Source organism: Lepisosteus platostomus, chromosome 3 (assembly GCF_059453375.1).
Source record: "Lepisosteus platostomus isolate fLepPlt1 chromosome 3, fLepPlt1.hap1, whole genome shotgun sequence".
Lineage (NCBI taxonomy): Eukaryota > Metazoa > Chordata > Actinopteri > Semionotiformes > Lepisosteidae > Lepisosteus > Lepisosteus platostomus.
The window spans coordinates 844,521-871,069 of record NC_142613.1 but is presented as its reverse complement, the minus strand read 5'-3'; the positions used below and the strand labels follow the sequence as shown (position 1 = coordinate 871,069).

General features: G+C 51.5%; 2 protein-coding genes across 7 annotated transcripts; both read right to left on the bottom strand.

The window, feature by feature from the left end:
* Positions 1-275: 275 nt before the first annotated feature.
* LOC148673992 (NACHT, LRR and PYD domains-containing protein 3-like) lies at positions 276-10,649 on the bottom strand. Of its 5 annotated transcripts, XR_015933494.1 has the most exons (10): positions 9,900-10,649; positions 8,672-8,952; positions 8,412-8,444; positions 6,513-8,127; positions 5,033-5,368; positions 4,341-4,565; positions 3,339-3,506; positions 2,421-2,588; positions 2,184-2,317; positions 276-2,104 (listed from the first exon to the last, which is right to left on the bottom strand). XR_015933494.1 is itself a non-coding variant. In XM_088623649.1 (9 exons), exons 2-9 carry the CDS (start codon positions 8,943-8,945, stop codon positions 2,257-2,259), a joined length of 2,880 nt encoding a protein of 959 aa, XP_088479775.1. In that variant the 5' UTR covers positions 8,946-8,952; positions 9,900-10,649; the 3' UTR covers positions 276-2,256. The 5 variants fall into 5 exon arrangements, 4 of the variants coding, with proteins under 4 accessions (XP_088479775.1, XP_088479776.1, XP_088479778.1 ...); XM_088623649.1 differs by having other exon boundaries at positions 276-2,317; XM_088623650.1 differs by having other exon boundaries at positions 276-2,317; positions 4,341-4,514.
* A 141-nt stretch (positions 10,650-10,790) lies between these two features.
* On the bottom strand, positions 10,791-26,247 carry suv39h1b (SUV39H1 histone lysine methyltransferase b). Of its 2 annotated transcripts, XM_088623654.1 has the most exons (7): positions 25,929-26,247; positions 24,240-24,385; positions 22,620-22,703; positions 20,299-20,958; positions 17,856-18,002; positions 16,904-17,033; positions 10,791-16,172 (listed from the first exon to the last, which is right to left on the bottom strand). In XM_088623654.1, the coding sequence occupies exons 1-7, from the start codon at positions 25,945-25,947 to the stop codon at positions 16,039-16,041; spliced, it is 1,320 nt and encodes a 439-aa protein (XP_088479780.1). In that variant the 5' UTR covers positions 25,948-26,247; the 3' UTR covers positions 10,791-16,038. The 2 variants fall into 2 exon arrangements, with proteins under 2 accessions (XP_088479780.1, XP_088479781.1); XM_088623655.1 differs by lacking the exon at positions 22,620-22,703 and having other exon boundaries at positions 25,929-26,244.
* Between the last annotated feature and the right edge of the window lie 302 nt (positions 26,248-26,549).

Here is a 26,549-nt window from a genome sequence, read left to right as displayed (position 1 = left end):
CTGTTTTACAGTTGATTACTGAAAACATTCACTCTCTGAAAGGTACAGTTGTGTACAGAAGCCCAACGGGCTGGCTAGGAGTGTCACAGTCATACATGCACTTATATAACTGACCAGCCAGCCAAGACCCAGGGTGGACTACAGACAGAGGACACTGGGGACCTGAGCTGGAGACCCCGCGTTTAGCAGGAAGATTTCTGTACGCCGTACAACAGTGCCACCTAGTGGAGCACACTGGTAAAACGCCCTAACAACGCTGCTTCAGCCCGCACCACTGTTGGAGAAGAGGCACAGTTTTATTTTAATGGGATTCTTGGCTCTTTAAAGCACAAAGGCGCAAGACAGGCTGTGTCCATCTATCTGATCACTGTTCAGACTCCTGCATGCCTAAGAGCCAGGCTCCTGCAGAGGACATAGATACAGGCCCCAAATATCAGGGTCACCCATCTGCTTCAGCTGAAGGCACTCTGTTCACTGCTCGTGCAGCAGTTTACTGAGTGAAGGACATGCGAGGAAACAGCAGGGATTCTTGTCTACAGGGCTGTAGACAGCAACGCCTGAAGGAGACTTTCCAGACTGAAAGGTAGGAGGAACAGTTATGTTGCATGACAGGTAGTGACCAGTCCTGCTCTGACAGGCCCAGTGAATTCGGTTTTAAACAGATTCTGCCTTACAGCACTTGTGCACATTCAAAGACCAACAAGTGGTGAAAAACGTGCGACACAGACAAGCATGAGGTCTGATGTGCAGCTGCAGTTCGACCTGGAACAGACAAGGACAGCAGGAGGGCCCGACCCGACCCGACTCTCGGGCCTTCTGAACACCTGGGTCTTGAGAGAGTCACCTGAAAGGATGACCTCGCGCTCAACAATGGGAAGGAGATCCAGGGTCACTCTCGGAAATGAACAGGAGATTTGTTTCGGACCGAGATCTTGAAGCAGCTTGTCACACCGGGGCGTCAGGAACACGGTGCTCAGCTCTGCATGTCTGGGATTCAGTGGGAGACAAGCCGGAGGAGAGGGGCTCGGTGGCGACTCTTGGCTGCAGACAGTCCGTGACCTTTGCCCTGATCGCCCTGGCCCGTTCGGGCATTTCTCCCCACCAGTCCCCGCTGACGACAGATCAGGCTCACAGCTGCAGCAGGAAACACCACAGGGCCTGAGACAGGTCCTGCACACCACGACTCAAGACAAGGCCTTCAGCTGAGCGAGGTTACCTGTCCTCTGCTGGGCGTCAAGTATAGTCGAGTCTGAGGCTGCTTTTGAAAAGCTTTGCTTAATCAATGGCCTGTATCTGATGTTCTATGACTTGGTACGCTGTACTTTTTTTCATAATACTTGAATTGCTTCGTATTTCACTGCAGTTTTTTTTTTCTTTTATCCACAATCAATGTGATCATTATGCCATGACTGTTGCCTCACATGACCTCAGAAACATCCTGTGATTCATTTACCCAGAGCCCCACGGCTACAAACGATTTGACCGACCTCCTTTTAAATGTTCTAAAACAAAGCTGTACTTTACAAAACACACACCCACTTTCTGGAGAGGCTGCACAAAGTTTGTAAAAAAAAGTACATTGTAAATTTGTAAAAAAGAATATTAGCACAGAAAGAAAATCCAGTTTCAGGTTATGAAACCCACAAGGCGCGGCCTGCGTTGACCTGCAGTGTCATTTTCTCATCTGCAGCTGAAGAGCACAGGGCCTCTCCGCACAGCGCTGGTCACTGTCCCCTGGCAGGACAGCAGGACCACCGATCTGCACCAGGAAGGGTCAGCGTCTTTAAAAACCCAGCCAGCCGAGGGACAGAGCCATGATGTCCTCTTTCAGCTCTGCTGGCAGCGCACAGACTCTGCACCCCATTCCCTTCAGGCAGCCGAGAGGAAAACCCGAGTCGCCTGCAAACCCAGTCACACAGCAGGGAGTGTACCGAGCAGTCCGAGCGAGCACCCTGCCCACGAGTGCACCCGAGACCGGAGCCAGAGCTGTCCTGCCCGGATCCCTCTGCACCACAGCCGGTACACCATCCAACAAAGCTGCCCTGCCTCCGTATCCACACCGCTGCTCTGGATAGGAACACGCCATGCACCACACTCAGGACCCCTGGGCAAGACAAGAGAGGAATATTTCTGATGTGCCGAGACTGAGCAAGAGGAGACTGGAAGGACGCCTACAGAGAGACCTGAGGCCGAAGAAACGACTCGTCGCAGGGCGGCGCGAGGCAGGGCCAAGGGGTTTCTCCTGCGCAGCCCATGTCAGTCGCTTCTCAGAAAGCAAGCCCTCTCCAACCTGCTGCACACCGGAGTAGCAGAGAAGCTGGCGGGAAGAGAAGGCAACAGGAAGAACTCAATAAGACGGAGCACGACGCAGCGCGCGACTCCGACGGCGGATGGGCAGCCCGTCCGCGGCGTGAACTCACTCCAGGTACTTGAGGCCGCGGCAGGACATCCACAAGCACCGCAGCGCCTCCGCGCAGGACTCCGGCCAGTCGTTACCGCCCAGCCGCAGCTCTGTCAGGGTCCGGGTGCCCTCCAGCGCCACCTGCAGGTGAGGCAGGGCGCCGTCACTCAGCACGCACCTCACCAGGCTGCGGGAGACAGAGCACTGGCTGAAAACACGCAGCTCCGTTACAGCACAGGGCAAGAGGCACAGTCTGTACTGCCTGTGCCACTGAGGGAGGAGCGTGTCTGGACTCCTTTACTGTGAGTCTCGATTCCTGTTCCTTCGAAAGCAAACTCTCTGCTCCAGACAGTCAGACACCGGGGGACAGGCGCGGGGGGACTCACGAGAGTCCCTGCAGTCACAGACACCGGGGGACAGGCGCGGGGGGACTCACGAGAGTCCCTGCAGTCATGGACACCGGGGGACAGGCGCGAGGGGACTCACGAGAGTCTCTGCAGTCACAGACACCAGGGGACAGGCGCGAGGGGACTCACGAGAGTCTCTGCAGTCACAGACACCGGGGGACAGGCGCGAGGGGACTCACGAGAGTCTCTGCAGTCACAGACACCGGGGGACAGGCGCGAGGGGACTCACGAGAGTCTCTGCAGTCACAGACACCGGGGGACAGGCGCGAGGGGACTCACGAGAGTCCCTGCAGTCACAGACACCGGGGGACAGGCGCGGGGGGACTCACGAGAGTCTCTGCAGTCACAGACACCGGGGGACAGGCGCGAGGGGACTCACGAGAGCCTCTGCAGTCACAGACACCGGGGGACAGGCGCGGGGGGACTCACGAGAGCCTCTGCAGTCACAGACACCGGGGGACAGGCGCGGGGGGGACTCACGAGAGTCCCTGCAGTCACAGACACCGGGGGACAGGGGCGAGGGGACTCACGAGAGCCTCTGCAGCTGGCAGCTGGGGTCCCCAAGGGCCTCACACAGCAGCCTCACCCCCTCGTCCCCCAGGGGGTTGTCTCCCAGACTCAGGGCGCTGACCGCCGTCTTCCTCAGGAGGGAGCAGACGGCGGGGACACTGGCGGCTGTCAAGCCGGTGTCCATCAGCCTGGAATGAGGCAAAGAACTACTCAGTCATTCATGCACACTGCCATCTGGTGTCAGTTACAACACACTGCACTTAAATAAAGAACTCGGTTTAAAATGAAATAAGCACTAGAAATATACATTAAGGCTGCCAGGAAACAGAGGGGAGAAAAGTGAAAATTGCATCAGGACAGTGCAAAGGAGGCCTTTGGAACCCCGTCACGCCAGTCTGCAGCAGTAAGAGTCCCTGTCTCTGCCGGCAGCTGTCCCCATTAACTGAGCTTCCTGCAGTCCCGATTTCACTACGCCTCTCCCTGCTCTCCTCTGCCCGGGTCATCCAGAGCAGAAATACTGCAACGAGAACTACCTCTCGCAAGTGCCGGTCAGAAAGGCTCATGTACAACCAGAACTTCTACCACTGGTTTCCTCCTGTGATTCTGAGCCCATCACAGGTCACCTGCGCCCCGTCATCTCACAGATAAGGACAATTATTTTTTCATACCCTACAGCGCCTGATTCAGTGGAAATCGATTTTAGCTGTTAACATCGCTGAACACAATGCACTCTCAGACACAACATCTCAACGTGCCCAGCTGGATCAAAGGTCGGGTGTTTTTTTAATCTTGGGAATACCTAAGTGCATAATAACCTATAAGATGCATTTGACTCCTTTCCAGACAGGGTTAAAGCATGTGAACCTTCCAGGGATAACAGATTTAAAATGATCTTGACTGGTAAAGGTTATTGTTTGGAACAGAGAGACAAGAGGCTGAATTGACTTTATGCCTGCAGTAACCTTCCTCACTGATTTTCCTGGCAGTTTGAACGGGAACAAACCAAACACAGCTCCACCTACCCCAGTGACTGCAGGCCGCCGCCCCCCATGTCCCCCAGCCTATCACAGAGAAGCCGCAGCCCCGCCTCTCCCAGGCCACTCCCTTCCAGGTCCAAGGTGGTGATGGCAGGTCTGCTCTCCAGCAGGGCCAGCAGGGCTCGAACACTGCGCTCCGAGAGACAGCAGCGCTTCACACTGGAACAGCAGAGCAGACACAGCACCCCGACACTGAGTCGCAACACAGCACTGACACACTGAGACAATGAAACAACACATCAGACAGAGAGAAACATCACCTAGTTTATTATTCTAAATGTATTTGGCAGGTGCATTTAGCCAAAGTGATTTACAGTTGTACCCACTTATTTAAATGGGATTTTTTTTTACTAAGGCAATCTGACAAGTGCCTTTGCTCAGGGGTACCCCTGTTGTGCCCCCTCTGAGATCTGAGCCCTGACCTCTCTTCCACTGCTGAGTCACGGGGAGCAGCTGTCCGACTGCCCGAGACCCACACAGACACACAGGCAAGGCGGATGTATGATACGCCAGTGACACAGTACAGGGGATCTAGTTAATGGAGAGAATAACACAGAGCAGGTCCTCTCATCACACCCCTGTGCTGCTCTCTCCTGCCCACTTCCAGTCAGTCTGGATCTCCAAAGGCATGACAGGCTCTGACTTCCTGCGGTCTGCCCCCCCCCCCCACACTCTACCTGACACACTGGAGCTGACAGTCCGTCTCCTGCAAGACTTCCAACATCCCCTGCACCTCCTCCTCCTCCTTCTGGTCATGGAAGTACAGCGTCCTGGGGCAGAACCCACAGTCCTGTAGGAACCAGCGCAGGCAGGTCTGGGCCCTGGGAACGCCCTCGATCCTCACACTCGGAAGAAGAGTGGTGTCGCCCGCTGCGCTCTCTGTCGAACAGGTTAAATCCAGGGCGTCGCTGTTCGGGCTCGAGGTCAACTCCAGGTATCCCAGCTGGTGCATCTTCGCAAAACGCCCACTCAGCTCCCTCATAGACGCCTCGCTTATCTCCGACATCTGGATGCTGGGGAGAGACCCAGTGAAGAGCCACATCACTCCTCGGTCTGCACATCCCTTGTAGCTCACACACTCTCCCGAGACAGGCGTTTCATTCATTTCCTTTTTTTAAATTGTATAACGTGAGCGTGCCCAGAGGGGTTGGACAGCCAGTTGACCTTGGACCCCTAGAGGCTTTATTTCTCCTCACTCAGGAGTGTTTGGTCCCTCTCCTCCGTTGTCTTCTGGTCTTTTCTGTTCTGTATTCACAACATGTAGGGTCACTTGCATTGTTAAGTGCCTTGGGGCAACCTTGTTGTGAAAGGCACTATATAAAAATAAACTGAATTGAAGACTTGCAAGACAAGATCCTGGCTTGCTTACGGGGTTTATAAACCGTTATCCCTGCACGTCCTGGAAGCAGCATTTCTCAAATCCTTCGATCCACCCCGGATATGCTGCAGGCCTCTTCTGTCAGGTTCTGTACCTCACAGATCACATCGGTAACGAACCTCGTTTGTTCTAATACAATCTCTAATACAAGAAATACAACTTATGTTGTATTCAACTAATGTTGTAATGTTCTAATACAAAAAAATGTATATGGCCAATAAAGTGATCTTATCTTATCTTGTTCTCAATTTAAAACGTGACCCCTTTATCACGGGGGTTTTGCTGGACAGACTCAGACACACTTGCAGGCGATGGCCTCCCTCCAACGGATCTAAACGCAGGTCCAGGTTCCTTAAAAACATAACTCACTCAAGTCACCCCATCACAGCTTACCACTGTCCCACATTCATCTTCTTATTTCGGGTGTTGCTACAAGGAGGCCGGGATGTATCTAATCTCCTGAAGCACAGCTGGACTGTATTCTTTGTTCGTAATGTTGGTCTTTGTTGTACTGTTGTGTTGGACCATGAAACAAGGTCCGTGCGTTTCCCCAGTTTAATAAAGCTTGAATTGAATATTACATGCATTAGTAATTCACCATATAAGAAAAGAGTTTTTCAGGCAATTTTTCAGGTCAGGCCTCCTGCTCTGTGTGCTGAAATTAATTTGAACCAGCTAGAATGGGCAATGGAAAACTAGAAACCTCCTCTGATTTGTAAAAAGCTCCATCTGTCTCTAGCTGACTAAGCCCTGCTGTGGCACTGCTGAGCTTTCCTTACCTGAAGCTTTCACACCTGTCCACCAGGGGGAGCAGCTTCCTGGCCTCCTGGCTCCTCAGGCTGCAGTTGCGCAGCACGAGCTTGGGCCTGCAGTGCTGGAGGCAGTAGCGCAGCACCAGGAAGTGCCTCCCTTCCAGCACGATGCACTGGAGAGTGATCTCGGGCAGCTGGCGCAGGGCGTCCCTGGCGAACGCCTCCTCCCGCCGCTCGAACAGGCACAGCATGAGGTCCAGGAGGAAGTAGCTGTCCTCCGGCCGGCATCGACACACCTTCAGCGCCTCGCCCGTCCAGTGCGCGAGCCGAGCCCGCAGGCGGGAGCCCAGATGCAGGCCGAAGCTCTCGAGGAGATCCCAGTTCTCTTCGTGGAGCAGCCCGTGGAGGTGCTGGACGACAACCCGGAGGTGCCCGTTCTCCGGGAGGAGGGCGTTCGACAGGAGCTCGTCCAGCTGGTCTCCGGTGGCGTCGCCGGCGAAGCTGATGGCCGCCAGCACCTCCTGCAGAGCGGGCAGGGTGAAGGAGTACTCCGACCTCTTGGTGACCCCCTGCTGCGTCAGAATTCTCATGACGAAGCTGTCGGGCAGCTTAGGCATGCCCGCTAGCTCTACAGGCAGCTCCTGCATGCGAAAGCAAGACTTTCGTTGTTCAACGCCCGTCCTGGCCAGGAGGCAGAGTTTTTGAAGCATCTCTTTGTCGCTCACTGAGTCTGTATGGTGGTGCTTCAGAAGGGTGTAGATGTAGTTCACTAAGATGTAAGTCATGGAGTCTCTTGGCCTCTCCTCAGAATCCAGCAGCACACAGACCACCCAGCAGATGAGGGGAGTCACACACATCTCCAGCAGGACTTCGTTACTTCTCACGTGCTGCACAGCCTCAGCAGCAGTTTCGGGCTCCTCAAAATACCTCTGGAAGTAGTCATCTATCCTCTCCTTGGGGAATCCGAGGATTTCTGCCCACTGGCACGCAAGGTTGCATGTCATGATTTGCTCCACCACCGTCGGGCGAACTGTCACCAGCAAGGACCAGTGGGAGCACAGCCTCCTCTTCAGCAAGCCGAGCAGCAGCCTGGGCACGGGCAGCCTGGCTGTGCCGAGCCCATCCTTCCAGGGCCCGGAGTCTGGCGGCAGATCCACAGCGTCCAGGCCGTCAATCAGGACCAGGACCCGTTCGGTGCTCCCAATGACTTCCCCAGGGACCTGTCGGAGCTCTGGACAGCTCTCAAAGATCAAGTCCAGCACGGTGCTCTCCTCCAACACGTTGCAGAGGCTTTTACAATCCAGGTGGAAGACGTAATCAAACTGGTTGTACAGCTCTCCCGAGGCCCAGTCCAGCATGATCTTCCGGACGGTGTAGGTCTTCCCGATCCCGGCTATCCCGAGCAGGACCAGGATCTGAGGCTTGCCCGGGACCAGGAGGCTCCCCAGGCTGGCGCACTCGTTGTCCAGCGTGTTCTGCCGCACCAGCCGCTTGGCCCGCCTGCCCCCGCCCGCCCCTTTCCTCAGGATGCGCAGGTCCGTGTAGAGCTTCCTGAAGCTGCTGAAGTCCAGGTCTCCGGCGGCGTTGTCCTGGACCCATTCGTACTTCATCTTTATAACCTCCTTGTATCTCGACACGTACTCTGGGGACCCCAGAAAGAGACAGCATGAAGAGACAACACTCAACGTCACCCTGCAGGGGGTGCACGTCGGCATCAAGCACCCACTAACTAGACAAGGACTGGGGACTTTTTCGCAATTAAGATCACCTCACTGGAACGACAGTTTCTCCCGCCTGGCATGTCTGAACAACACCCTTATCAGACAGATTCCCTGGCTCCTGGTCACGCTGGCATGACTGCAACAAGAACTGGGGGGTTAATCTAACCTGTAGAGCCTGTGAGGAGGAAAGCGGATGTCAGCCTACCTTCTCTCTCCCTCCTGCATGCGCCTTGATGCCCTGAAAGAGGAACAGAGGGGTCCTTCAAGAAACTGCCAGCTGGTAAAAGCTGGTAAAAGCACAACCTGCACGTTCCTCTCGCTTTCTTCCACGTTCCTTTGTGGTTGCTTGCCCTCCGCCCCTCACCGCCTTCACAACTTGTGGGAGCTGCAGCTCTTCATGCTGCGGGACTGGGGAGGGCGCCCTTTATTCCAAAACAGCCAACCACCGATCTCGTTCAGCCCTACCTGCCCAGCTGCTCTGCAGCTGTGTGGCCACCTGGCAGTAGCTGATGGCCCTCAGGATGTCCACAGCCAGGCTCACGGCCTGCTCCCCGAAGGTGGAGATCATCAGCTTGGCGGTGTCGATGTGGTCGGCCCTCTCCAGCTGTCCGGAGCGTACGCAACGCCCACCGTGCTCCACCTCGCTCAGCTTGCAGCAGAACCTCTTCAGCTCCTTCTCGCCCAGGTCATACAGGTGTTTCAGCAAAACATCCTGGGCCGTCTCTCGGATCCCAGCCATCGTTAATCTTGTAAATTGTATAAGTTATAGTACTCTACTCCGTAACCTTAATTCTATCAACTTCTGTCATCTCTCCTTGCGAGCTTGCGGAAAAAGCATTTCATTGCCGACAAGACCGCCGTATTGTTGTGCATTTGATAAATGAACCTCGATTGATTGATTAATTGATTGGGGACGGTCGGTTTAATGTTCCTCTAAACTGAGTGGAAATGTCGAGGATTCTGGCAATTCAGTGGCACTAAAGCCTTTCTAGATTGTTTATTTGACTTTAAATTTAGATCATTTTTATTGACCTGTATATCGGAAAACATTGCCACAAACAAAATGAGGCCCCCAAAGAAATTAGAGGGGGCTCTTCAGGTTGCAGCTCCGTCTCTCAGTCAGTCAAGACAACTTAAGTTCAGCTGGAAGTACATCCACCATAAAACATATACAGTACTTTATCTTGAAGGGATGACATACGTGCCAATCTTGCTCCAGAAGAGCTGGTCACTGGCTCATGACCAGAATGACCATCTCCTATAAAACAGCAGGTCCAGAGCTGTTCCTGCCTTGTCTGAGAATATTGTATCTGTATCCTGACTGCAACCCACTCAAGCACTGCTGGAAACCCGAATAAGCACTTTCATATTCCATACGCAAGGAGAATGATAAAATATCTAAAGAAACATGTAGCATCTCATTCAAGTCTTATTTGGAGAGGGAGACTTTTTAACAAAGCTTATTTTTCAGGTAGTTTATTCTTTTCAAAAGAATAATCCAGGACAGATCTTAATTTAATAGAAGCTGAGCCATTTGGAAAAATAGCGTCTGCTTGAATTACATTTTTGTTATGACTTAGGTCTATATATTTTTTTTGCCATTCAGTAACTGCACATGACTATCCAAGTGCATGTACTAGTAAAAGAGAGGTTATTTCACAGAACAAAGTATAAATGCACCGTAATAACTTACCGAATCGAGTCTACTGTGCGTGTTGTTATCAAAGCAGGAATTCCAAAGCCTGGGAAAGGTGATCAATGTGCAAATTGATTCAGAATTAGAACGTGCTTAATATGAAAGCTCAGAGGTCGAGGTTGATAAACTTTTTTTTAATTCTGGTCTCAAGCATGCTGTGCCAGGAAAAGCAGGACTCGAAAAGCGGCTGGGAATCAACTGGAATCCCGGGCAACCCACCATCCTAGATATCCTAACCAGAAGGGACTCCATTAAAAAGTCACAACACGACTGCAAAGTAAACCCAGTTTAAGAAGGAAACTCCAACTCCTCCCACAAAGCATGAGACAACAGGGCTGTGTCTCCTCGTCTCGATCTGGATCACGAGAGTATTTCCAGTTTGACAAGACGGGCCGCGGCAGACTCCCCTGGAGGTCGATGTAGAAACCTCGGCTTGGACCACGTCCAGGCCACAGACCACAGACCACAGCTCCGATTCAGACAGTGAGAAATAATCAGCTCAGCCAAGAAATCACAGAGCCAAAGACACAGGAGAAACAACCACTCACCCTCAACCCGGGCTGCTTCTTCGAGCAAAACGAACTCTGCAGAGGCGTACCAACAGGAGAGCAGACTCCCAGAACGACTCCCTAACCCTAACCCGTGACATCGGGTCCACGGAGCTCAGCTTGCTCTCAGAGGGCAAGTCTCTGCTTGGCCGAGCCTCTCAAGAGCCCTAAGGGCAGGCAGGGTGTTGGAGGAGGTCCTGGCCATTGGCCAGGCGATGACCCCAACACCCCAGTAGTGTTTATAAAGCAATCAGTAATCACAGCAGAGGTCTCCACTACCCCTGCAGCCAGGGCACACAGAAAGGAAAACGAGAACATGCAGCATTTTTCTGCAACAGAATTATACAATAGATTTTTATTTACAACTTTTTTTTTACAAAATGCATAATTTTAAAATAAAAAAACATGATGCTTTTCAAAAATGGAGTACACTTCAAATCGACAACATTTCTGAATACTCGGGGGTCACATCCTTGCAAGATTGTAGCACTGAGCTCTATGCTTTGTAGATAAAGTACAACCAAGATGGCAGACGGACACTGAGATGTCACCGCAGCAATGCTCAGGGTAAAACAAGGTAGGAGCAGCAGAAAGGGGGTCCACAATTTTGCGTCTGAACACAGAATTTACAGGCTGTTAAATGGAACCCTTACAATAAACACTGTCAAGTCTGGACAGGCTGAAACACGTTAAAGATAAAGGATTACAATAACCTTATGTGGTGATTTTCTCAATCACTTAAAACTAGAACTACAAAAGGCATGCAACTCTCTTTTCAGTGGGGCACACAGAAATTGAATTCGCAACCCACCTCCTGTCAGTCCACGACCCTCACCAGGACAAGCAGAATGACCTTGAATGGGTGGATGCCATGCTTTTTCCTAGAAAAGGATAAAACACCCTTTTCTAACCTGGTTTGCTGCACGCTGACTGGAAAAGGAATATTAGACTGTTTTGGTGGGGGAGGAGGTACTGTAAATGTTCTTTTGATTAATTTAATGCTGTTGAAAATGAAAGTGATATTTTAAAGCAGAAGAAAAGCAGCTTTTCCAGATGTTAAAGTAAACTAAAGATGCATATTTTATACTCAAGACAGTGCTTGTCCGATTTCGTCATCTGGTAGTATTTTAATGTCACAAAAGACAATCAAGGTTCTGGGCCTCCTCCCACATCCAAGATCCTACATCTTCCAAAAAGTGAGTTTGAGATCCATCTAAGCAGTGCTCCACTGCCAAACAATACTCTTGTAACTGGTTTAAGATTACATAAGAAGCACAAAAAGCAATTAATAAAAAAAAAACTAAAATGATTACTTTCTCAAAAATTAAAAACATTTAAAGCATATAGATGGATTAATTCACATTTCACAGCTGCTATCCTTGAGGAAATGGAATTTACCAAAACCAACCAACAAACAAAAAAAAAACATTTCAAAAGAAAGTACTTTCTCCCTCCCGAACAGTCTGGATCGCGTTTTGAAAAAAGCTTTCAGAAAACACCTGCGGAGACGCTCGTGTGACGGCTGAAGCCAGCGGTGAAGAGATCATGCAAAACCGCAGCGAGCTGTGCTCTGCCTGAAAGAGCGACCTGCTCAGCTACAGTGCAGGCCAGAGCAGGAACAGACACGCCCTCCAGCTTCAGCAGGAGGCACGCCACAGTATTCCACTGCCAAAGAAACGGACCGTGGGCCTCCACTTGAGACAGCTCCCCGAGAGGTCTTCCCCATCACACAGACGGGAGACAGGGAAATTCAGGCCAGGGCTAAAGTTCTGGCCAGAACATTTCCAAGATTTCCTAGGTGGTAGGGAGAGCCGGCCTTGAGAGAATAGAGTAAGAAACTCCGACGGAACCAGAGTTTAGAATACAACGGTGCTGGATCCAAGACTGATCCCCGAATCCACAACTGTTCATATACATGAAAAAACCGTATACGCTGCACACTGTGCTTGACCAACCAGCCTGCAATAAAGTAACTTTTTCATGCCCTTACAAAGAAACATTCTATATGCTCTACAACCAATTTACAGCACCTAGATCTCAATATTTCAGAAAAACGAATACAAACATTCAAGTAAACGTTTCCAGGAATCAAACTTAGCGGAAGTTATTTGGCACAATCCCTTTAAATGTCTCCAACTATTTTAAAATTTCTCTTTTAAAAAACGGTTTAAGAAGACAAGACGGAAGTCCTATTTTTCCCCAACGGACATAAAAACATTAAGACACCATTTCTGGCAAGTTTTTTTCTCTCCAGTTTTGCTGGAAAACACTCTGCACGCTCCTCAAGGTACCTAGCATCAAATGAAACATCACTCTTTATGCATGCACGTTTGTGGGAAAGCTAGAGCAGTTTTAAATAGGGTTTAAATGATTTTGGCATGAGCTGGATGAATTGATGACTGATCGACACACCAGAACAGTGCCGACTGTGGCCCCAGCACTGGCCCCCTTAGCGAGAAAGCTGGTAACTCAGGCGATGATGCACTTCACTGATGAAATGTCAGGGCTGGTGAAAGACAAAGAAAAACAAAAGGAACCAACGGAACTGGCAGACCAAGAGATCACCGCCTTGGTGACATGGGCGTATTGGAGGGTGGACCCGTCTGCAGCGGAGCCAGGTGCTCTATAGCTGTGACGTCCCCTGGTGATCGCCAGTGAACACAGAGGTGCAGAGAGACAAGCTGCTGTGCACAACCGACCGACGAGGGATGGTCTGGGGCAGGAGGGTGGAGTCCTGTTGCAACTAGACCTGTTGTAACAGATGGCAACCTGACTGCACAGGGCTACACAGCTCAAATTCTGGGATCACTTGCTGCCTTTTCCGCCGATGTGAGGGCACTCCAGCAGGACAACACAGGGCCTCTCTCACGTAAGGATGCTCTGCTTGCTCCTCCTCGAGCATCAGTACAATGAGCTGAGACAAGGTGCGGCACTCAGGGCCCTGTGCTCCAGCACATGCTTGTCCCGGCCCTGGGAAAGGGTGGGATTCCATCCCCTTCCGACAGCATCCGCAACCTGGTGCAGAGCACGAGGCACAGATGTGCTGCTTGGGTTATCTCCAAGGGTGGCCACACACACTCCTAGCCTTGGACTTCCACAGCCGACCTGTTCATAGGTGTGTCTACATCACGTCTGTTAAAAAAATCTACCAGTGCACCTGCTACAAAAAAAGACAATCCACTTTGTAGCAACAATGAATTCACTGCTGTTATGAGTGATGTTTTTTTATACTCAGTATACACCTATCTAAAACAAATTTTAACTAATGGGCTATACATAAAACTGTACGCACACTGCCAGATGTAAACATATCCCAGCGAGACAGGGACAAAATTCACCACATAACATGAGCAGCAGTTTAAAACCCCTATTTGATCAGAGGTAGGGATAAACCTGCAGAGTACTGTAAGTCTAATCAGACACAGGAGTGTTAAAATTGAGGGAGATGCTTAAAGGGAAAGCAGCGAGTTAACACCCTCTCACCTCAAGCCCTACACCGCTGTAAAACTGTTACATTTTCTGAACTGTCCCTGGATTAAAAACGACCATGACAAACTAAGGAAGGTAATGAGGTAACATCCAAGATAGGCTCACTAGGAGACTTGCACAGAAGGGGATTAAGAGGGCTAACTGTCAACTTTTTCTTCCGCTCCTGTGCGGCACAGAAGCCCCACAGTACACTCAAAATACCGAGTGACCACTTTCGTGATTTATTTTTTTAAGATATCAGCAGCCCGGTTTTTAAGAAATGTTTCTGTCCTGCAAAGATATCCAGTCACCCGACCTGGTGCAGAATGACACAGATGTGCAAAGCAAGCCCACTGTGCAGTCGGCACTACTAACAACAACACTGCTGCCACCCTGTCTCACAGTTAACTCGTTCAGTCATCATAACCACAAATCATTAGGATGAATGAGTGATCAGCAAACACAAACGGGCACAGCTGACTAAGTACTGTTTACCAGACAGGGTTTGTTCTAAAATCTTTGAATTACTATTTCAAACAACAGGGGAGATGCTTGAGTTAGTACCCGCATATACACAACGGCACCAAACTGACAAACAGATGAGCTTCACATACACGGGCACACAGGAGTAACTACCAGTGAGGCACGAGATCTTGCTATCACAGCTTCTGTACTCAACGTCAGAGACAGAAACACTGCCTTGGCCAGCTGTGTAGTTTTCTCCCACCACCTCCTTGAAGAGAGTCCTCATCATCAGATACATGACCTGCTCTCCCAAAACATGGCTCTTTTGGGTTCATTCTCAGAACTTAATTTTTGGTTGAGAAAACCATTATTTGCAGATAGGCCGATTTCATACAGCCTTTATCATAAGAGCAATATATTCAAAAACAAGGACTAACACTTCTCCAAAGCAGTCTTTCTAAGCTTGCCAGAGAGGTTATTAACTTACAGCAAGGATTTACCCAAGAAGCTTAGTGTTGGTGAGCAGCCCACATTTGCTGCAGAGTGATTCTCTGCTGCTAGTGCCACTTGGATTATCGTTGTCCCTGGCACCAACTTCTCCATCAAGGCCAGCTTCTGTTCAGAATGAGGTGGCACACACAGGAACCAAAGCAAAGTCATCACTGTGCCCACTGATTTTGCAGTGTGCTCTGAGACGCGTGCGGCACCGATATCTTTCCCCACATCATATCCTGTTGTTCAGACACCTGAATACATACCGTTGACTCTGTAGCCGGCATGTTTGTACGGGTTTTATCAGTGTTACCAGGAAAGACGATCAAAGAACAATCAATCCCTCAAAGGTATGCGTCACAAATGACTCCAACAGGTGTAACATGCACCCCCTTAAGGAGAAATGAGACTTCAGCGGAGTGCCTCCCAGGTGTGATCAAGACAGCTGGTCCACATGTTTGTGTTAATGCACTTGTGGCAAAGAGTGCTCAGACCTCGATCTCCTGGTGCCTGATTGGCAGCTCGTGCAGTTTTAGTGCGACACACTGGCTTGCAAGCCCCTGCGATGTTCTGCAGGACAACAAAGAGACAAGGCCGCAGGTATGATCTTGCAGGCTGAGACCCTGTCACTAGCCTATCAGAAAACCTGCTCTACGCAGACTTGGCAAACGCCAGGACATGCAATGAAGAGAACAGGGAATGGTGGGAACATACAGATGTCAGCTCCGCCTTCTAGACTCTGTGAACTTTATTCACAACACATTTCTATTTTCGATGTTACTACTTTCCCTTTGAACGGCTGAAGACTGCCTTAGCTAAAAAACAAACAGTAGAGGTCTACTGGATAAATTACACACAGTTACCAGCTTTAACAAACAAGCTTTTCATTGCATAAAGCCTTTCAAAGATGAAAAACTATGAAAAATAAAAAAATAAAGCCTATTTTCCAATGTACACTTTTACAAAAGAAGGTTCGTTTCACTTAAACCCTGTTGAAGGGGAATGGTAGGACCCCCGTTCAGTTTTACAGGATTATTTCCCAGGAAATAAACAAACATATAAAAAGAGAACTGAGGCTAAAACAATAAAACAGGACAAACTGTACAAAGTGCGTCCTCCAATAAAATTTGGCTGCCTTTGAGAGAAGTCACCTCCGTCCTCCATTAAAATAAATACTTTCGACAGGTCTCCACCCCACACTTGCACTCCACTCGAACCCGCTTCTTGGGCGATCCAGTCATCCCAGCCAGGCCGAAATTGGAATCCATTTTGGTGCTTTCAGCATCCACAGGATCAACTGCAAACATGTGAAGAATCATGAATTACATGTCAGAGAAAAAAAAAACAGCTCGAACACGCAAATTGATTCAAAGCAGAAACATGGACGGCTTTTCCTGCATTAATCTGAGGATCCAGGAAGAGGAGAGCAGTACGCGATTAAATCCTAAAGAGTGATGGAATATCTGTAGTTTAAGAACTACAGAACTGTGCTTTGATTGCACTGAAAGCAGATTAGCTGATACGGAAGAGCACTTCACTGCTGATTTAAGGCAGAAAGCCCTCACGAAATACAGAACTATCGGCCCAGGGTCTTTCTTGCACATTTAAATCGAAAAACGGTAATTATATTGAAATGTTCAATCTATAAAAATTGAATTTTTATTTTTTTTGGGATCAGTGATGCAGCCAGAGGGAATAGATATGTCCAGATGTTCAAAGAGGAAGGCAAAATGAACCGATGCTCCCACTGTCTTGGCCCGTCACTGTCACGGAGAGAGAGGGCGGCTACAGAGGACTCCATTACATGCTGGCAGGCAGCTGGGAAGCACAAAGGTGAACTGCCCAAACAAATGAGCCGCCCGCGACCACATAAAGCACGTCTGACAGCGCCGACGCCGAATTTAGACTTTCTGAAAACCACCGCAGACCACGTGCGCTGGAGCCCTCTCGGCCACAGCCACGTTCTGAGGGGGAGGCACTGCCGCCTGGCCCCAGGGTTACAGGAGAAGAGCTGCCGGCCGCCCTTACTCTGCATGTTGTAGTCAAAGGTCAGCTCCTCCCCTGGCCGGATCGTGCGCGTCGCGAAGAAGGCTATCCGGGGCAGGCGCTCATCCAGGTTGTTGATGAACACGTTGTACACCTGCAGGTTGGGGTTACACTGCCAGGAGACAGAACACGACAGCCAGTCAGTCCTGGAGGGTCTCGGCCCGCTTGGAGCTCGCCCACCAGCCACAGGCTAACTGTTCAGCATGCAGGGCCCTACAGCTCTCGCTCTGCTATTCGTTATGTTTACAACTACTAAGAAAAACGGTTCATGTTTAGAGCCAGGCGGCTTCTGCTTCACTACAGCTTTACTACTATGTCAGGGCGAACAGCCTACAAACAGGCTGATGTAACGGATAGTAAAAGAGTCAAATACAGTTCTTAATCATTTCCGAGTACAGCCCGAAAAACTCCCAAAATCGCATTTGTTCCAAGAAGTGCGCATGCAAGATACCCATGAGGTATGAAAACATTATCTCTTTCATAGTTTCACTTTCATAGTTGCTCTATGATGTGGATATTCTCAGTTAATATTCCAAAGCACTCTTTCCAATCTGCATGACAGTCTTTTCTTCCTAAACCACCTCAATACAGAACTGCCAGCTGTTAATAAAAGCAGCCCCCAACTAGGTCACTTGGACTAGAATTGACAAGCGAGAGCTGTGCGTACTTTCCCCACAAAACATGAACATTCAACCCACTTGTGACTGAAAAACTCACTGCGCACAGCAGAGCTCATCCTGACCAGGAGAAGGCAAAACATTGCATCTCACAGGCGTTTGGCAAGTCTCAAACTGACACCACCCAGACAGCTCCGACACCAAGAGCCACTGCAGACTGGGAACCCCCATCAGGGAACGGCGCTGTCAGACTCAGACTCCAGGTTTGGTTTGGCTAGTTAAGGCAGCTTGGGCCCACAGAGGCCCCCGCCACTCACGCTGTGGTTGACGAAGTGGGAGATGTTGCCATGGTGGGCTGCGTCGACAGTGTACACGTCTTCCACATAGTCCAGGTCGAAGAGGTAGGTGGCGCCCTGCCGGTCGTAGATGTGTCCCCTTCTCTCTGCCTCCTCGGACGTTATAATCTGAGACAGGAGGGACGGACCAGTTAACACTCAACACAAAGAGGAAGGCAAGTCTTGTACACATCATGACTGAAAGATGCATTCATCAGTTGATTTAGTCTATATTGATTAAATGGGTAATGTACCAATATCCATCCATTTCCTAATCATCCAGTTCAGGCTCATGGGAGAGCGGGAGCACATCCCTGCAAGCAACGGGCACAAGGTATGGTACACTCCGAACACCAGGGCCAGTCTTCCCAGAAGCCAATTAACCTATCAGCATGTTCTTGGACTGCGGTGCACCCGGAGGAAACCCACGTGAACACAGACAGCACCGCGGTCCGGAACGGAGCCACACCAGGACCCCCAGCTCAGCAAGCCAGCACCACTGCCCCCAGAAGTATTCATTTTTTAAGATCTCCATGCTGAACTGCTGTAAAAGTGTGGCAAAGTGTTGGGAAACCAGAAGGTCTGGTTCACTATCATCACAGAAACCACCGAAGAATTCACAGAGCATTACATAACAGCTGCGCAAACCCATGGAAAACACGCATGCAAAGAGCGCCATCTGTGAATATCTGTGCAAAACCTGTGTTCATAAACGACAGGAGGCCACTCAGCGCATAAACGCCATGTAGTGGGTAGCAGCTAACGGATCTGAGAATCGCAATCGTTCATGTTTTCACTGGTGACCTCTGGATCATGTTTCACTATTTATACCAGTACAATAGACTCCAAAGCCCTTGCCTGAAACAGATCCCCAGTAATTTTCAGGGTTCAGGGCACAAGAGAGCCAGTCAGCGCAAGACCTTCCCTACAGCCTGTACCAAGTCAAAGCGATCTTGGCCCAAGCTATACATATTCAAAATGAGGGTTTTTAAATCACCCAATTGCAAGATACCTTAATGATAAATTGTACGCTTTTTACAAATTTTATATTTTCTTAAATTTTACTATACACCTTAAAACTGCCTTTTTATTGCTTCCCTACATTATCAAGATATGCCAACTCGCATGCAGTCTGTATTTATTCCTGCCGTTATTTGTTCAAGGAACTCTAAGGTACAGCAACTCTCTTGAATCCATGCTGTCTCTCCACTGGGATCTTACTGCCATTCAGGTAACCCTATATTTCTGGTGTAATTATTGTTTTCAGAGCCTTCCTTGTAGCAGATGTAAGACTTCATGGTTATTACTTTGATTGGGGTTTCTCCACCTTTTTATGGGCGAGTGCCATATGAGCAGCTCTCCAGTCAACAGTCCAGTCTCCTGCCTTGAGTGACTTTCATTAACAATTAACATTGAGTGACGGTTAATTAACAGGATCTGTCCTCAGTACTTCTAGCACCTGTAAAACTTCTGCTACTTTCATCCTACTGTGTAACATACTGTACATCTTTGCCTTTCCTTAGCCCAAGGTGTTATCCAGTTCTGCTTTGGGGAACACCTGAAGAAAAAATATTCTCTGCCATCATCTGAATGTTCCCCACTTTTCTCAGACACACACTTCACCTAACAGAGACCGTTTTTTTCCCCATCTCATAAGACCATAAAAATGTTGGGGATTCTGTCCGGTGCAGATCCCTGCCACACTGCGGTGAGTGCGGAGAGGGGCAGGGAGAGGATGTACCCAAGACAGCGGGAAGAGCAGCACTTCCCAGACGCCAGCCCTGGTGGACTGGGGGCCTCACAATTGCACATTCAGCAAGGCCTGACGCCGACGCTCAAGCAGAAGGTTCACTATTCTGCAGGTGCACAGCAAGAGAAACCTGGAAATTAAACTTCTTTCCTGCAGATGCTTATTTTCATATGCCAGGGATCCATCTTATCGAAAAACCGTTTTAGAGTCTATTACTGAAAGCCAAATACTGGCAGGGGGGAGGCAAACGATCTGGCAGGAGTGACAAGTTTCAAGACCCAGAGGAAGGCAAGGAGGTGGTGTCTGAGCTACATCAGCGTCACAGAGGGTTTTGTGTTCTGTATTGAACTCTTTACCAATGGGCCTCAGGTACTGCCGGCACACCCCTGCCTCCCCACCGCTCAGCTCTGGAAATCTCTGCAGAGGCTTTCTTGCTACTGAACAGAGATGCCCGGGACAGCTACACAGCACACATCCTTCCAAACAGCAAGTCTGGCTGAGCCCTGTGCAACAGCAGCACCGAGGGTTCGAGAAACCGACGGGCTAATCTCTAAAGCTTTGGTCCCCGGGCCGCCCTTGGCGCCGTGCGAGCTGAGCTCACACCGAGGAGCAGGCAGAAGCACAAGCACCCCGCAGAGCAGGCTGCGCCGCCCCACCCCCCCCCGCCGGACGTACCTCCCCCACGTACTCCATGACGAAGCTGTGCTTCCTGATGCGCTCCATGGTGCGCACGCCCCAGCCGCGCCCGTTGTCGGTCTTGAAGATGCACAGGTCGTACTGGATGCCCTTCTGCACCACGCGGTTGGGGCAGTCGGGCCCGCAGGAGCAGCGCGAGTTGCACTCGTAGATGGGCAGGCCGGCCCGCAGGCGCACCTGGCCCCGGTCGTTGTAGGCGAACTTGTGGAGGGAGGTGCCGGCGCAGCAGCCGTTCACGGGGCTGTTGAAGCAGTCGGCGCACTCGCAGCCCACCGCCACCTCGTTGAGCACGATCCCGTCCCCGACCTTGTAGTTGTTGATGTAGGTGAAGTCCCGGGGCGGCCCGTCCAGGTCCACCTCGTTGAGCACGAAGATGCGGCCCCGGTGCTGGCGCGTCTTGTTCAGGTCGGCCTCCCAGCGCTGCAGCCGCAGGCGCTGCTTGGCCTTCTGGGCCAGGAAGGAGGCCACGCTGTGGTCCAGCCGCTTGGGGCTGCGGCGCAGCTTCCGCCGGCGCAGCTCCCGCTGCATGTCCTCGCGGAACTGCTTGAGGATCTTCAGGCAGCGCAGGTTCCTGAGCGGCTCCCAGCTGTTCTCCGACTCCGGGTAGCCCTTCCACTTCACCAGGAAGAACTCCCGCTCCTGAGGCGGGGGAGACGAGGGGGAACAAGGCAATGAAGGGGGTCAGGTACGCACGGCTCTAGCACTGCGGCGGCCGGCTAGCCTGGCCCAGGGCAGCCTGCGCCAAGAGAAACGTTTAAGCGGGTTCGTAAAAACAGCCGCAGCAGCTTAGTTCCTCCTCCAAGAAGTTAAGAGAAGTAACAAACCTCAAAGAGCAAGACAAAACCTATCTGTGAAGCGTGAAACACACCTCCGTCGCCTATCGCATGAGCCTCTGCTGTACAGAGGAAACCCTTGCGGTCAGTCTGTCAGCACTGCTGTGTGCACTGAAGCTGCACAAGACTGTCGCCTGCTCTTCTGTGAGGTACTTCCCCGCAACAGGCAACAGTGGGATATTACTTGCTGCTTCTCTTTCAAGACAGCGTTGGATTACTGGCCTGTGGGGAGACACAGGCTACTTCCAAAAGACCGGCTGAAAAGCTTCAGCTTTGATTCCAGGTGCTGAAGTGCTTCTGGGACCTGATACAGGCAGGAACTTAAGTATTCAACTACTTAGAGGCATCACACCTTTTGGTAATCTATTCCAACTAATTCAGTTTCAGTCTATTTTAAGAAAAAGGTTTTCTACTTGTTATAAACTATGTCTAAAATCTTTAATAAATCAGCCTGCTAGCTTTCAGTGGTAACTTGCCAATATCTCTCAATTCTACAAATGCATAAATCCGGGATTTAATTCCCAGAGTGGGATCGGGCAGGTCAGGCCCTGGCGCCGGGCCCAGAGTGGGATCGGGCCCTTGTGTTGCACAGAGAACAATATATCAGCCTCCTGTACCCAGATTCCTCAGGGAGCAGCTGATTTCCTCTGCAATGGAAACGCAGCCTCTAAGCGTGGGGAACGTCCTCTTCCCAAGCAAGAGAGGCAGACACCCAGCAACACCTTGTCTTACAGCTTTTAACAGTGGACCTGGAATCATTCTACCAGCAAAGCAACTCTACTTCCTAGAGGAACAGTTTCTTAAAAGCAGGCAATGGAGCAGGGGACTCCCTCAGCAGTTCCTCTGGAGGAAGCACGCATTTCAGCACCTGATTTAGGATTAGTGAAACTGCAATCAAATCCATCACTACTCATTGCTTTAGGTTATCCATCCCAGTGTGGAGAGAGAACTGAAAATGATGACACCACCGCAGAAGTCAAACCAAATGCATTACTACTGATAAACCCATTATTATTTTAGTTCAGGTGGGGAGCTGCATCAGCATGCATAGGCTGCAAGGGAACTAGTTAAGGTTTATTCCATGCTGAAGAGAAGAAAGGAAACAACGTTTCAGCCATGGAGTCTTCTTCGGGTGTGACACCAGAAGAAGCATGGAATAAATTTTACTTGTTCCATTATTATTTTACTCACTATTATAACCTTGCTGACACATTTATCTAAAGCACTGTACGTAAAGCCATTTATGCAGCTGGGTATTTTACTCATACTGAGCAAAGCATCAGTTTCAGAGGTACAACAGCAGTGCTCCACCTGGGCTTCAAACCCACAACCCTTCAAGGTCTCCCGGGCCTTGATCACTGCTCCACGCTGCTGCTGTCAGACTTGTGCACATGATCAGCGAGTGCCCTATAGCCTGGACAGCGCTAAAGCTCTCTCGTTAAAAAAGCAGCTGAAGTAAAAGCGTACCTTCTTACTCTTGATGAACTTAGCAATTGTGTCCAGCGTGCAGGTTCTGCCAATTTTTACCTGTTGAATGTTCTTCTGCGATATCTTTGGGAATAAAGATTCATTTATAGTCAAAGTGAAATCAGGCACTTTCTCCCAAAAGCACAGAGACGTAGCTCAAAGCAGGCTGCTGGCAGAGGGCTGGCTGAGAAGCTGGACTCACGCCTTGCAGGCAGGAGAGCATCAAGCAAAGGAGCCATTTTTAACCCTTCATCTGTCTTCTCAGCCACACGGCTAAGACCCATTCGCTCACAGTGCCACCATTTTCATCAGTTCCCACATCACTATGGTCACACCCTCCTGTGGTGTGAACCTCCAGACTGACGTCTCTAATGACGAGCGACAGTGACTGGGTTAAATAAGGCAGGGCTGTTGGGACATTAGCAGTCACTCTCCAGCTCAGGGCAGGTCACGCAACAAGCAACACAATCAATCAACCCACATGGCAACCTCACAAAACATTATTATAACATTATTATTATTAAACACTCACACACACACACAACACAAGCAAGACAGAAACTGACCCCAGAGCCGTACAGGGCCCGACTAAGGGAAAAACTACACGCGTGTTCCGACAAACACACACTGCACATAACATCGGCCACTGTCACTAAGGGCACATACTTGGAGCTCTGAGCGAGTTCTGAATGCATTTCTCAATGTGCTTCAGAGCAGGCAGATGGTGGCATGTCAAAATTTTTTTTTTTTGCTCATTTCAAAGTTGTCCATCAGGATCTTAACATACACGTGGTGGAAAACAGGTCAAAGGATTAAACTTGATGTGTCATTGTTACCAACATGTAGACGTGGCATAAAAACGAAGGCAGTATTAACTGGTCCTCACAGTGTTCGCCTTATTTTATTGGGGTTTGTTTTCCCCCCCAATCGGTCGCAATCACAGATCAGTGCATCCGCTCACAATTTATAAACGAGCTCATCGTCAAGAAATTAAACTGCGGGGAGAGCATGTCTGTCCTGTTCCTGGGTGACTAAAATAAAAATAAAACGGCACCAATGAGACCACAGTGCTGTTCCTGTTTAAAGGATCTAACAGGCTGTCCCCACTGGACACCATTACCAGCGCCTGCGCAAACAGCCCCCCCACTCCCACCCGCTTCCCTGCTCCTGCTCTGCTTCCAGAGGCTGGGCTCGGCTCCCTGTCAGCTGCCGGGACACATGGGCCCGGAATCCGCTGCCCAGTTAAATCTGGAGTGGAGCGGGAACAGTACACCAAGTATTCTTTGGAAACAAAATGCACAAAAAAAGCCAAAACAAATGACAGCTGTTAAGACATAAATGACAGTCTGCTCGACGGCCCCACCCTCAGAGAAAGGCGTGCAGCTGCTCCCGTCCGGGCCCCGAGCCCAGAGCGGTTCTGAGGGCTGGGCAGCGGACAGCCGAGAGCCAACTCCGGCCGCTGGGACGGCAGTGTCAGGAGGCAGGAGGGAGAGACCGTGCACACGTCCGTGCCAGCGCAGCAAGGGCTGGAGAGGGTCATGATCCCCGACCCGCCAGCGCCCAGGGCAGAGACAGACCACCGCCAGCCAGGCCTCACCACCCCCCTGCGCGGGCACTCACCTTCGTTTTCCTGTAGTCGCACAGGTACTCCACCTCGAAGTCATTGAGGTTCTTCTTGGTGATGCCCAGCTCCTTGCAGGCCACCCTCTCTAGCCGGCACAGGGTCTGCAGCTGGCTCCACGAGGACTTGCACGCCACGCGGCACCCTGCGCACGAGCAAGGACAGCGGGTCAGCCCCCGGGCGCCACACGCGCCCCTCCAGCTCGTCACGGGCGCCCCAAGACCACCGCCCTTCTGCACTGTGCCCTTCACAGCTGACAGGACGTCTGAACGAGTGCAGAGCGATTTTCCACAAACCTGCGGAAGGAACACTCGGGGACTAATCAGCTGCCGGACTCCAGACGGTGATGCTCTGTAGGTGCAAACTCACCTTCATCAGAAACACAATTTAGACTCCTCACCGTGTGGTACTGTAGACACAGGGGTGATCTGCTCGCTAGAGTTATAGTTTAGGTTGTGAGAAATACTCGGAAAGATTAGTCAGAGCTTCCTTAAAGCCCCCTGAAACTCGGACTGTGTCTGCAGCCGAGGCAACCTTCCCTAGCAACCAAGACAGCACTGAGCTTTTATTCTGGGGGATAAAACAAGGGCTTCAAATCAGGAGAGCCGAGTCTGAGCCTTTCCCTGCCACACAACAACTCTGGGAAGATAATTTCTCCTGCCTGCACGACTCGAGCACCTTCGATCAACCACTGCGCTTATTTTCTCATTGCCAGCGCAGACACGGCGGCCCTGAGCATCAACAGAGAAGCCAAATCCAGGCATAAGTAGCACTGACCTGCGCCCCTGCGTCACCCACATCACGGTCACCGACTGGCCTCACTGCACCCGACGCCAAGGAAGCACCGGGGCCGAATCGCACACACCAGTATCTCATGCTTAGCAACACTGATGATCACGGACAACCAAGCTTATTTTTCCATTTTAAAAAGTGAGAGAGAACCTGAACACTCTACCACGCAATGTGGCGGTGTGTTTTACCCCCCTGAATATTTTATTCAGGAATGTCAGAAACTGCTGTTAGACTAAAGAGCAACCGAAGGTCTCAGCTGCCTTATCCCGCTCTGTTATGCGGCGGACAGCGGTGGGGTCCGGGCACGGTGAGGGATACGTGTGCCCCCTGTGCTGCAGCCAGTCAGCTGGGGCTCTTGTCGCCAGGAGCGGGGAGACGTTTCCTAACAGACCCCACCGGCGCCCGCGGCTTCACGGGCGACACCGAGCCCCGAGAGCTGCCGCACGACACAGCCCTCTGCTGCGAGTCGGAGGCGCCACGGATCGGCCGAGCGCCGCGCACCCCCGTGTGGTCCCACAGCCCGGGGAGAGAGGCGAGGACGCGCGTCGGAGCCACCGAGAACGTCTCCGGACCGCAGACGGCCATCTGCGGAGCTCCTGCCCGGGCAACCGACTGCTCCCCCCACCGCGATGGGGGACCCGGGGAGGGGGGGCACCCCGCACAGCAGGCTGCCGGGGGTGGGGGGGTTCCCGGAAGGGCCCCGGGGTCCCCCGGCTCGCGCCCCTCCGGCCGGGGGTTTAAACGGATCCCCCCCCCCCAGAGCGAGCGCAGCGCCGCCCGGCCGCCCCTCCCGACAGGACCCGCCGGGGACACGGCCCGGCCCGGAGAGCCCCCGCCGAGCGGCGGCGAGCATCCGCCGCCTTTTCGCGCAGGGGGCGACGCGAAAACTTTCTTACCTTTCAAATTTTCCGCCATCTTCTTCCCCGCCGCCAAAAATCTGCCTGCTTAGGCAGGGGCAGGGGGCGCACACGGCGGACGGCTCTCCGACTGGCTACAGCGCTCCACAAATGACACCCGGCGCAGCCAATGAGCGCCACTACTCCCCCCCCTAGGCACGTCCAGAGAGGGGCAAAAGCGATAGCGGACCGGAGCGATTGGAAAGCGAGTCTTTTGACTGAGCCGCGTCTTTTGACTGAGACCGCAGGCAGCGCTCGCTCACCAGTCACGCCGCCGAGCGCCCTCGCGAGCCGCCCTCCTATTGGCCAGGCCCGCAGAGGCGGGAGATCGCCGCTGCGCCGGGGTTAACGGTCAGGGATTTAAGCACACCGCCCCCAGCGATTGGCCGGCGCGGGCGTGAGTGGCGTCCACATCGAGCAATCGCCGTCAGGCGGGGGGAGGGGACAGGGCGGCGAGCGAGCGCGGTGATTGGCCAGGGGCACGCATGCCCAGGGACGGGGATCGCGCTGAGTTGTGGGTCTGGTGGTTGGTTTCAAATCAGCAGCGCGCTTCCGGTTTTATGGAAAGAATGTTACTGAGCTGCGCCGAGTCGTGTTTATCAATTGTCATACAGGGCTCGC

What these genes read in the sequence shown, in the direction of transcription:
- LOC148673992 (XM_088623649.1), bottom strand. Translation starts at nt 8,945, where the DNA reads ATGGCTGGGATCCGAGAGACGGCCCAGGATGTTTTGCTGAAACACCTG. An exon ending in GCTGCAGAGCAGCTGGGCAG is followed by an intron (nt 8,445 to 8,671) that starts GTAGGGCTGAAC and finishes TTCCTCTTTCAG; the next exon opens with GGCATCAAGGCGCATGCAGG. An exon ending in TGTCAGCTCCAGTGTGTCAG is followed by an intron (nt 4,566 to 5,032) that starts GTAGAGTGTGGG and finishes TCAGTGTGTCAG; the next exon opens with TGCTGTGTTGCGACTCAGTG.
- suv39h1b (XM_088623654.1), bottom strand. An exon ending in GCGACTACAGGAAAACGAAG is followed by an intron (nt 22,704 to 24,239) that starts GTGAGTGCCCGC and finishes TTATTCCCAAAG; the next exon opens with ATATCGCAGAAGAACATTCA. An exon ending in CCCACTTCGTCAACCACAGC is followed by an intron (nt 17,034 to 17,855) that starts GTGAGTGGCGGG and finishes GTCTCCTGGCAG; the next exon opens with TGTAACCCCAACCTGCAGGT.